The sequence below is a fragment of the Ammospiza caudacuta genome, chromosome Z, assembly GCF_027887145.1.
Source record: "Ammospiza caudacuta isolate bAmmCau1 chromosome Z, bAmmCau1.pri, whole genome shotgun sequence".
NCBI lineage: Eukaryota > Metazoa > Chordata > Aves > Passeriformes > Passerellidae > Ammospiza > Ammospiza caudacuta.
This window is the reverse complement of record NC_080632.1, coordinates 46,519,171-46,532,004: the sequence shown is the minus strand read 5'-3', so window position 1 is coordinate 46,532,004 and position 12,834 is coordinate 46,519,171. Positions and strand designations below refer to the sequence as shown.

At 37.0% G+C, this 12,834-nt stretch overlaps 1 protein-coding gene across 1 annotated transcript in view; it reads right to left on the bottom strand.

Moving 5' to 3' along the window:
• The window catches only part of JMY (junction mediating and regulatory protein, p53 cofactor), a 66,091-nt gene that overhangs the window by 23,121 nt on the left and 30,136 nt on the right, over positions 1–12,834 (bottom strand). Inside the window, exons 3-5 of the mRNA XM_058823450.1 lie at positions 10,525–10,675; positions 8,557–8,726; positions 3,049–3,214 (exon numbers count right to left, since the gene is read on the bottom strand). Of these exons, the coding sequence (XP_058679433.1) occupies positions 3,049–3,214; positions 8,557–8,726; positions 10,525–10,675 (487 nt within the window). The remainder of the gene's footprint in view (positions 1–3,048; positions 3,215–8,556; positions 8,727–10,524; positions 10,676–12,834) is intronic.

The following is a 12,834-nucleotide window of genomic DNA, read 5'->3' as shown; positions in this document are numbered from 1 at the left end:
TGAAGCTCAGCCTGCTATTCAGGCAAGCTCAGAGTATTAAAACACAAATGCAATTTTAAACATACAGCTATAATGTGTAGCCTAATTTGAACACAATGCCCATGCATGTCTTTGGGTCTCACAAGGGACCCAAGGTGTGTAGCAATTTTCTCCGGTGTTCACCATGAAGTTCAGGATAGACAAGACTATCTGAAGTCCTCGGTATGAGATTCTTCTGTTACAACCAACTTGTAATTTCATGTAAGGGACTCACACAACAGGACACCAAAAATCCTCCCACAGGTTTTTGATGTCCCAGTCACCGCTCCTGGGAGGGAGGGCAATTTCAAGGCAATCCTTCAAAGCATTATAGGCCTGAAAAGGAGGTAATTACTAATAGTTTTATCAACACTCATGATTTTTAGCTTCCTGAGTGAAGCATTTGGAATAACACTGAGCTCATCTTTAAATGCTGCCTTCTCATCTCTTGCCAAGAAGGAAAGTGTGGTGATTATAAATCCTTGAAGATGTTGGGATGAAGAAGCAGTGAAGACCTCTTGTTCTTATTCCACTGGCATACAAAGTAGGATATATTTGTCATACAGCAAGAAGGAAATGCATTACTGCTGTCTGAAACGGGCAGATGCAGCTGGCATGTCTGTAAAGTGTCTATTCCACAGCAACATCAAACTTTTTTTTCAACTACTTTCAGAAGGACTGTAATTTCTCCTACTTCAGCTACTTGATTATTTGGGGAAAGGCACAGGATTTCCCTCAGTACACAGTCCATTTTAAAAGCTGTTGTCATTAAGTTGTCACTTCATGTAATTTGTGTGTACAGTCTCTGCTGCAACCAGAATTCCGACTGCCATGCTGATTTCAGCTCAGCAGAAGCCATGGCAGGACCAGACAATAAAGCACAGCAAGATATTCACCTTAAAAGAAAAACTAATAAAATATACCAAACAGTCCCTTTACTTCAGCACTCAGCTTAAAAAAATAAAATCCCTGTAAAGCTTCACCAATATGTAATTGTCAAGTCACTGGAACTGCCTTTGAGATACCACTGAGTAAGAAGAAGACTCATGTCTGATAATTGTATTTCACCATGCAGTTATAAAATGGGAGAATTTACACCTGAATTTTGCTTTACAAGACTTTAATGCAAAGTTAAAACCAGAAATATAGAAGTTCACTCATCACAAAACCATTTTGACAAGAATGTACTCATACTTCATATGAGTAACATAAATTGTAAATTCTACCTAACAAAGTCATGTTTTTTCAATTTCAATGCAGGTATTGGCTTAATGACTAATGCTGCTCATAATATGACAATCTATTATCAAAGATGTATCTATTACAAAGATGTTCCTCTAGGTCACAGCCAACTGCAGTAAATTCTAACCATGCTCTCAAAACATCAGTCGAGAATTCTCTGAATTATCTCTGCAGAACCACTACAGTCAGAGACTAGAGAGAAGCAACAGCATCTACTCAGCTTACACACGTGAAATTTCAAATCATACAGATGTGCAAAATCAAAGTCTCTTACTTGACTATCAGCACACTTCAAAAATAAAGTTTACCAGTCCATGCTTTTCTTTTGATGTCATAGGAAACAACACATATTGAAAGACCACTAAATGTTTTAGATGCTTGAATTCAGATTTGGTATTGAATAGTCTGAAACATATGTAGTCACTTGCACATCACATTATTTTTCACATTAATTGTTCTATCTACCTAAGGAAAGCTTGAGAAGGTAATTTCACGTGTTGAACAATTCCCAGACATTCAGGAACTGTATTTTTCATCTTCTGTCCTATGGGATAGTTTTGGATTTATTATTAAGCAGTATCTTACAAATTTAAAATAGCAAAGGAAGCCAGAATGGTGAACTGTTTTGTTGCCGTGAGGGAAGGAACAGGGTGATGGTTTAGGTGTCTGAGGGTTTTATTTTGGATTAGGGTGGGTTGAGGTCTTTTCTGAGATTCTGGAGAAAACATGAATAACAAATTATATTGCCCTGTGACATTTTTACAGCTTAGTCTCTGACAGCCCAGATGTTTTACTATTACTACACCAAAGACAAAGGATTTTGATACACGTCTTCTCTATCTCCTGTTCAGGGGACTTCTTTCAGTTCATAAATGAGCAGACATCTTCAGTACCAAAACTACATGTCTGATTTCCCAGTCCAAAATCTATCTACCTCAAAAGCACTAATTATCTACCCAGTCAAAGCTGCCACATTTCTGTGACTCATTTACAAAATTTCCAACCCTTATGTTCCAAGCATACAGTTATAGTTGTTTCCATCAGAAGCCATAAAGGTGGAGATAACTGTTACAGTGAGACAAATCTGTGATACCTTTGTTTTCTCCTTTTCCAGTGGCAACTCAAAATACAACCCAGCTTCAAACTTCTCTTAGGAGAATTTTCTATCCATAGCAAAATTTTTTATTCAACCCCTACACTCTTAAAAACAGCAAAACAAGGCTTGCTTAAATACAAACATTAAAAATAAAAAGGTCTAAAGGACAGAACTGGATTGAAAAATGCTGTATGATTTACATGTACTCTTTTCACAGTTTCTAAGTACGTGAGATGTAGTAGGATAGTTCTGGAAGCATAAGGTTTTCATTGCTGCTCTGAATCTGAGATAACAATATGAGCTTCAAGTGTAGCAAAAGGAACCCCATTTGCAGATATAGCTTTTGAAAACCCGTCACTTTCAAAAAATGAGCAATATCAATGCATATTGCGTATTTTCAGACAAGTCCAGTAATTAAGACATCTCCTCCTCCCTCATCTTAGTTCTTCAAACATACATAGTTTGCATATCTTATATGCAAATTTTCAAATACAGGCAATGAGAACCATACCAGAACTTCTTTATGTGTATGTATATGCCTTATAAACAGGTGTAAATTTTACTTTAACAGTACTTTTGCACCTCTTCACATGCCAAAGAATCTGTTCTCATTTCACTCCCACAGGCTTCCGTGGACTCCTAGGAAGAAAATTATCTTTCACAGATTTGTATTAATTGAAATAATGAAGCACCTGACATCAATCTTCTGATGCTTTCAAGCTGCGCTGTCAGTAGCAGCTCTTCACATTTCAAGATCTCGAACTGCACTTCATATAACTGAAGCTGTAGATCATAGTAATCAGCTTCTAAGTGGTCCAAATGGGCTAATGCTTCTGTACCACCTTTCAGGCTCTGCATCTAAATAAAAAGAGAAAACAACAAACAAACAAAAACCATACAACTCCAGGATAATTATGAGAACAGAACCACAGATTTTATTATTACATCTAGATACTGTCTGGTACAGTAAATGTAACATGTTAAAATTGAACACATCAAGTCCCTAAGATATGTCCTGATCAGACACACACTTTAAGATGCCTTTAATAACTGACTTTTTTCTACATGGCAATGAAATAAAACCATTGAATTGCATTTTGTAACTGCAATTTGCAAATTTTCAATTTGCATTGAATTACACTTTGCAACTGTCAAGTGTCAAGTCATACAGTGCATAGTGTGAAACACACCACACATTCTTTTACTCTACCACTTGATTCCCTGAGGGTACATAATTAAATTAGAATTCTACTATCTTCAATCCCAAGTCTGGAAGTAGGCATCTAGAAAGCTACAGTTTAAACCCATAAAAGGAGAAATGTGAAAGGAGGAAACCTGTAAAAGGAGGAAAAAATGTGAAAGGATGTGCAGACAGGGATAAATACATGCACTGATCATCCTGTAATGACAATTTAGTTGTTCTGTTCTTTCTGGAATCCTTCACAGGAGAATAAATAACACAGATTAAAATACTTATATATATTTCAGTACTCATTTGTATTATATGTTTGAATAGAAAAGTAACACACAACCAAAGTGAACTGCAACCATTCTCCTTCATTCAGTCAAACAAGATTTATCTGCTCAATACAGTCAGCCATTCAGATCTTATGTAAGAAATACCAGCATATAAGGGAATCTTATGTGCTGAGGCTGTGTTCTTCACACACTTCTACAACCTGCATGCAGAAGAGTTAGGGCCAAATTCTTTACCTGCTCAAATTATGTATATACGACAGTTTCTCTCAGATAGTGGATGAAAGTAATGGTAAATTTTAATAGAGATTTGTGATCTGTCTACCTCATTATTCAGAAGAAATGTCCAGTTTCATAATATAGACAGTTAGTCATTAAAGAGAGATGTCTGCCAAGCAAAAACACCCAACCTATTTAGTGATACATTTAATAAAATATTTGCTAGCATGTTCTGTACACTATGGTGTTATCTTCAAGTTGTAAAACTGAGTCTGTAACGAACAGCTACAAATGGGTTCCTTGAGTATTTAAATATGACTGTAGTAAACTAGAAAGGTATCTGTAATGAATTAAACCAATGACCCATTTCAGTCAATATCCTGTTTTGGGAAAATGTTGCAGAAATCCATGACAGTGAAACAAAACAGGCAGTGCAGTGATATCTTCCCAAAACAATTCACCAGCCTCTAGCACAACCTGTAGCACAACTTAAACCACACTGCTGCCTCCTATATGAAACAGACTTACTAGACTTAATTAATACATTTGTCCTATCTCTTTTGGTTTTTTTTAGCATGTAAGCTTTTAGCAACTGCACCATTATCCATTGACAGGGATTTCACAGCTCAATTTAACACAAATAGTTCTGTGTACTACACTTAATTCCATATAAGACTGCTGGACAGAAGATCAGCTAATCAATTCTTGCAACTTCTAATTTAAGTTTCTTCTGCTATATTTTTTACTTCTGTATGCATTTTTCATATATCAACTATTAGTCTGAAAACTCCAGTAAGTCCTTAAGTGAACACAGAAACCTCACAATCATTAATGTATCGTGCATATGCTAGTCCTTTGTTACACAAAAATATCTTATTATGCCATTTTATTACTTTGCATCCATATTAGGTTAATTTGACCAGAACAGTAAATGACATACTGATTGCATAATTAGAGTGAACCACATGGTACTTTTCAAGACAAAAGGACTGATTCTCTTGAACTCTCCAATTTTGCATGCAAGATGGATAATGTTTATTGTTCAGGCACGATATTAGCATTTTTCAAAGAATTTGACATTTTTCAAGGATTTCCTCACTGTAAAAAGGCAAAAATTCGGTGGGTTTGGGGGTAAGGAAAGTCACTGTGGGAAATGTCTGTTTCTTTTTAAATTAAGGTAGTGTAAAATGTGACCACACCTAAGAACTACCCTTTTTCCATGAACTGTGAAAATTACTCAAACCTCCATATTTTTTTTCTCAAAAACAGATGTTCCAAAATTTAAATACTCAATGTATATAGAACTGAATAAAGACATAAAGACACACATAGACCATCTCCAAAAGTATCAGCTCACCAAGTTATAACAGCTGAGTACTTCATTCAGTTGCACTGATATAGGACCTTAGCATCTGACAATTGCACCTTTGCCCTACGAAGAGCATACACTACAGATGATGTTAGTTACCTGCTCTGTTTTAGGGGTACCCCGCCACTTTATTCAGCTTTCAGGTGCAAAGGAAATGGGAAATTAGTACTGCTGTATGATTCATGGGCAGATATCCTAGCTACATAATGGCTCCCCATGAAAAAGTAAAACAAAGACCTTGAATTTCAACAATTTATGTTAAAACTTCATGTAAGATACTCAATGTGTGATAATTCAAAACACTTTTTGATATCACTTTTGGACATATTTCAGTATATGCTGTTAAAAATTTCTTTTCTTAATTGAGAGCAATTCTTATGAGTTTTTACCTAATCTGTACTACTAATTTTCTGCATCCTTGGTAGCTCTCAGGTTGATCAACATTGTGAAAGAAACACAAAGAAATTTAACATGGGAACAGTAGGGGCAGCATTCTGCAGTTGTGCTGGTTTTGGCTGGACTAGAGCTAATTTTCTTCTCAGTGTCTGTTTTAGTGCTGTGTTTTGGGCTTGTGCTGAACACAGGGTTGATAATACAGAGATGTTTTTGTTATTGCTGAGCAGGGCTTGCACAGAGCCAAAGCCTTATATGCTTTTTGTATGGTCACTCTAGCAGGAAAGACAGAAGTGCATTGGAGGTTGGGAAGAGACACAACCAGAACAGGTGACCCCAGCTGACCAAAGGGATATTCCAGACCATGTGACATCACACCCAGTATATAAAGTGGGGGGAAGAAAGAGGAAGGGAGGGACGTTAGGATTTAGTGGCGTTTCATATTCCCAAGTCAGCTACCTGTGATGGGGCCCTGAACTCCTGGAGGTGGCTGAACGCTTGTCTGCCCCTGGGAAGACATGAATCCTCATTTTGCTTTGCTCACATGTTTGGCTTTAGCTTTCACTATTAAACTGTCTTTACTTCAATGAGTTTTCTAGCTTTCAACCCTTCTGATCCCACTTGTGAGGGAGCAAGTGAGCAGCCACATGGGTCTTGGTTGCTGGCTGGGGTTAAAACACCACACTGGTGGAACAAAAACTTTAAACTTGGAAGATCCAAGTTCAATTTCCTGTAATGTCACAACTTTCTGCACTAATGAAAGAAAATAATTTAATCTCCACAGTATTTGTTGTTGCCTCTATACCAATCAGAGTGGCTGCATTCACTGAATCATAGAGCAGCTTGGGTTGGAAGGAATTTGAAATGTCATCAAGTTCTAACCCCTCCACAGGGCAGGGACACCTTTTACTAGACCAGGTTGCTCAGAGCTCCATCCAACCTGGCCTTGAACACTTCTCAGGATGTTGATCCACAACGTCTCTGGGCAACCCGTTCCAGTGCTGCTTCCTCAAAGTTCAAAGAATTTCTTCTGAAAATATTCATCCACCTTCAGTTTAAAGCTATTTCCCCTTCTTTTACTACAATATGCCCTTGCAAAAAATTTCTTTTCCAAGACTATATGTTCAAAAATCCATAGACATCCTGCTGAACACAAACACTTTCCTCAAGTGAAGTCATATCACGGCTTTGTTCTGAATTGTCATTTTTCTCAGCTAACATCCAGATGTATTAATTTCTTGAGCATTTTAGTATCTTCAAACAAACATCCTGTTTTTATCTTCTAGAATATAGTAGCTAAATGATTTGCCAGGAGGTATTTCAGTTCTACAAACATTATCTTTATAAGACTGCCACCATTCTTTGCAAAGATGGGATTCCCAGTCAAGTTTTTCACATTCAACTCTTTATACTTAAACCTTTTACATTCCCAGAAGACATGGTGTGTATCAGAGCAGAATCTGGTTAGTGCTATCTCCCTATCACTATACTCAGACTGAGAGCTTTCTATACCTTGTAATACACCATCCCAAAGCACCATGGCCATTAGATATTCCTTATTTCTCTGTCCCCAAAAGCCCCAAACTCATAGGTCACTTTCATCCTGATGTATACTACAAGGAATCCTTTCTTTTCCTGTGCAGCCCCTAATACTTGAGCATATCAGATCAAACACTCACTCATTTACCAGACTGAGATCTCATTCTATGAAAATGCACAGGTCTCAACAGGGAAAAAAATAAATGGGCCACAAAAAGAAGATGCACAGTTACTCTAAGTGAAAATATTCAACATATTTCCAATTAGTTGTGCTGGATTGACTCATCAACTCTTGACTAAGAATGACAAAAGCCTGATAAACTCAGGTTTTCAGACAACTCTTGGATTTCCAAATCTAAAGAGCATTGAAATGCAGTAAACCTATTTTTGTGCTCTGGGTCTTGCAGGTACTCTCCCTTCCCTGGAGTTTAAGCTGTCTTCTACAGAAGCTCCCAAAATAGACACGTAGTCTATCAGCCTTACAAATCTACCAGCCTTTGCAGTGCTAAAGTCGTGAGCTCTCTGGATAACCTTTTCATAACAGCACCATCAGTTTAGTCAAATTTTGCTGAAACATTTGAAAAGTTCTCCTAAAACAATCATCTAATTGCTAGAACACACACTAACATTAGTATGACAGAAAGTTCTTTGCATCAAACATCCATATGGTAGCAAAGTTTAAAAGAGAATTTGAAACACTGTTACTTTTGAGACATCATAAAATCCAATAAATGCGGATTTTTTTCCTGCTAAGGCATTTAAGCACAGTTTCATGCATGAACTCTTTCCTCAGGAAAACCGTAACTAGTACAGCCCCCTCTGGAAGATTACCTTAGTAATTAAGGTAAGCAGAGGAAGAGTGCAACACAACCATCCAGCTACCTATATATTTACTAGTGGTTAGACACCTTCCATCTGGAATGTCAGAGCTTTTCTGAAAAAGTGGTCATGTCTCAGAGCTAAACTGTAGATTACACAGCAGCCAATTTCTGTCCTATCCTTTATCTTCATTTTACTCATCCCAGTGGATGGCTGTAAACATTTACAGTAAAAACTGTCTTTCTGGTTGACTAACCAGGAAAAGGTGAGCAGAAAACATACATAAGTGGCACAAAACTCACCACACCTACATTGCAACATCATTTGTCTAACATTGCTTCTTTCTGTGTGCTTTAATTTTCTACTTGCTGGCATGAAAACTTACCTCCTCTTTCAGAGCATGCTTCTTCTGCTCCAAACAGATTTCTTTAGCACGCATCAACTGCAAAGTCTCCTTAGAAACCGCATACTGAAGCTTTTCCATACGTTCCACTGCTGCTGCCCATGCTGCCTTACCAAATTTTTTCTGGTCTGCTCGCATTCGATCATACACAGCTACAGAAAGGAAAAAAAAAGAGGCAGGCATCTTATTAGTCTACTCTTCAAACACTAGTCGTCCTGCTGCAAAGAAAATGCACACATTTGTACTTCATAAAAATCTCATTAATACAACTATTTGGTCTTGAACAGGATCCCAAATTTTCCCCACTTCTGTAACCACCAATTATCAGCTACTAAAGTCTCCAGCTTACCTTAACAACATTTATAGTACAGTCATAAATTAAAGTCAATCTGAAGACTGAAAAAAATACTACTTAAAACAAATATTTCAGCTTAACTTCAAGTGCAATTCTGTAAGAGCACTGCATGACATTAAAACAGCATCTATCTTTTAACTCAAAACACTGAAGTCCTTTGCGTGATTCAGACTTACTATTCTTGGGCCTCAGATAACATCTAGGCGGACACATACAAGATTGTCACCACTGTTAATATACAGGTCATGTAACACTGTACTTAGCATTGCAAAGCAAAAGCCACAAAAGTAATTGAATCAAAGGGGTTGCATTAAGTCAGCGCATGCTATTACATGCTGTTCTTAGGTAATAAGAAGCACCTTTACATTTTCATGTGTTTTTCCTCTGCCGTCTGTTAACATTTGGGTATGTAAGACTACCCTGCATCAGCAGGAGGCCAAGAAAAACTCCAAACACAAAAAACAGGTAAGTAACCTGTATTTTAAATATCTACACGGTAATCAGCCTTCAGGCATGTCACTTTCCACTGGTTTTGCCCCACATCCTAACTGCTGTACATAAAAAATCGGGTGAACAAAAACAACAAGTAAATTTTTACAAATATGCATTGTCAACTAGTAGTGTATCTTACTGGCTGCCTATGTAATACTAGAAAAGAAGCAAAGCTGATTAGTACATTTAGAATTTCCTCTAATTAAATTTATTCCAACATGCTCTAACCTATTAAGTCATTCAGTCAGAGTAATGTGAAATTTCACATTAACTTGGGTGGTCACTGAACAGAATAAATTTGCAGTGCCCTGCATCTCTTGAGTCAGATGTAGCAGTCATGTACAGAGATGACAAGAGACCTACCAGTCAAAAAAGGATTTCTCCTGTGGATCTTGCACAATCCCTATCACCAAGGCAAAGAAAGAAACAGGGACCTGCAGTTAGGCAGGGGAGGACACCAGGACAAACTCTGTCAGTGAACTAGAAAAAGGTCTGTTTGCCCTATTAAACTGGTTATTTAAGTTAAAATGGTACAAGGATGAGAGCATGGGTGTACATACCAAGTCATCTGACCTCGCTTTAGTGAACCACTTTTCAGTGAAACCATCACACTCTTCAAACACAGAAAAGCCAAGGCTATATCCATGAAGGCTTTGGAACAACAGAGCAGCTTTCATTGGGTAGTTAAACTGAGGTGCTGCTTAATGCTTAGTTATGAAAAAAATTACTGAAAGGCAAGGAAGACTAGAAAAGAAAATCAACTGAAAGACAATTAACATTTACTATGAGGGTCTGCCATATCCAATACAGAAAACAGAATCCACCAGGGACTCTATGCTCCTAAATCCTTTGCAAATACGGAGTACCACTAATACAATTACATTGAGAAAGTGGCTGTAAAACTTCTACCTAAAATTTCTATTCTGTTCACTGCTGACAATGTTCTGAAAAGGTTTACAAGAGAAAGATTCAAACAAGAATGATAACTGCATTTTCCTCATGAAGAATTGATGAAAAAAATTACTCATGGTACAACATAGGCATAGTAAACATTAAATAACTTAATTTTTTATGTGATGGATAGGATGACAGGAAATAACTACCTTTTTGTGTTTTAGCTGTTATTTCAAAATATTTAACTGTAAGATCTTGAATAGAAAGCACAGCCATGTGAGCTTTTTTCTGCCAATCAGCATCTTCTTTTTGCAGACTCTCAATTCTTCTGGGCCCCAGGTAGTCATTCTCTATTGAGATCTGTAAATAAATCAGCCCATAATTAAAAATACAATTAATTGCAGCTGTTCTGCCAACAGCAAACAGTTTCAGGGCTAAGAATGAAAATGCAACAAAATGGAGATAAAACCACCACCCAGCTTCTACTCAACAGTAAAAAACTCTCTGGAAGCACTCCCTCCTCCTGAAAAAGTACATCCATCTTTCATAATTACTGTTCTTACTGGACACATAAAACCCCCACCTATAAGCTTGATTTGTCAGCATCTTTTTATTATGTATCTTATTACCTGCAGATTACATGCTTCATGTTTCATTCAGGCTTTCTTCCAGCCTGGATTATTTCATTCTGAAGTAAATAAATGCTCTTTGATCAGAATGAAGCTGGCAACCATGGTTGTCCTGGGGAAGTGCTAAGTGAGGATCAACATTTTAGAAGTTTTTCTTTGTTATAGATGACTTTAAAAAGTATATTTTCCTAGTGTCTGGGAGCTCAAACATCCTTTCATTGCCAAGATCAAGGCAATTTTATTCTGAGATTCCAGTATCTGAAGCCAATAAAAACCTGGAGTTTGTTTTAGAATTAATAAATACACAGCTTTCTCTCCCAAACCTGAGAATTTCTACACACCATTCACACTACAACAATAGACTACATATCTTGTATCTTAATTAAAAATTTAAGCCTGCTCATGCAATACCAAAGTATTAATTATTAATATTTTTCATATCTATCAGTCAAAAAGACACCTTAATAGTATAGGCAAAACTGAACAAAACCAAAAGTGCTTTGTATATCCCTGAATATTTCAACCTGAAGTTCTAGTGCCTCAAGTATTAATCTTGATTTCACAGAGCTTCAATTTGGTCTAAATAGCCATTCCACTCAAATTGTGAGTGAAAGGTTTTTAAGTGACTGTTCAGGACCTACTTCTGCATACCCACTTGTCTGCGTCTCTCAGATGGATGATTTTCACAAGTAAAACAAAACAGATGCCTTCTAAATACTTGTTCATTTCTTGAAAAACACTAAGACATTAATAAGGTATTTGCATCTACTTATTTTTTTCCCCAAACTCTTAGAAAGGTAACAGATGAAGCATAATGTGGACAAGTGCTAAGTGAATAACACTTACAAGATACATTGTAACATGTCATTCTATGAAGCAGGTATGCACCATGTTAGAGGTTTCCAAATAAATATTGAACTGTAGACATATATATACACACACACACATATCAGTGAATTACTCACTGGTGAAATTAATGCTTTCCATTTACACAGAACTCTGAAACAGCTAATTCATTTGTGAAGCTGGATAAAAAGCAACACAGTTAAAAGTCATCCTTTTCTGCTCCTTGGTAGAGATGAGGTAACTTGACACTGAATAGACAAAGGATCACTGATAATGTGAATAACATTCTTATTAGGCATGAGTTCTAGGAGAATAAGCCTCAAAGTAACATTTTTTCATAAAGTTTTGTCTGCCAAATATTATTCACACATGGTGCAAGCTAAAGAGTTTTATGATTGCATAATATAATTGTATCTTTGTTCCCTAGAGCAAGTATTTACAAATAACAAAAAAGGGAAGCATCTTTTCATTATCCACAATCCCAAGTATGTCATCCATATATCATAATTAGCACTAAAGGTACTCATAAAGCAACACAGAGAAAACCTAAGAAGTTGTGGCTTTATTCAACTGCATGAAGAAGAATAGATCAACAACTTGCCTTTAGGCTGCAGGAACAGTAGTATGCTTAAAAGAAGCGTGAAAGGAGCCCCCGAAAGATAAAATGGATAGAAACTTTTCCCTAATGTTACTTGATCTGCCTTCATGCTTGCCCACCTACACATCTAGCCAGATAGTCAAGTCTTAGAACAGTTCTTAAATATCTTGCAGTAGAATAAAGAAAATCAAAGGTACAGCTAACGTTCATGTTTGGACTTTGCATTCTGCAGCTTGGATAAGGGATACACACACAGAGTGTTAGCTTTCTGGCTCTGAAGACACGAAATAATGGACGATGGATGTGCTGCTTTTGGCTAGATTAATATTCTTCGTATTAGCTGGTATGGGCTCTGTTTTGGAATTGTGGTGCAAACAGTCTTAGTAATACAGGGATATTTTGGCTACCGCTAAGCAGTGCTGACACACAGACAAGGCCTTTTCTGC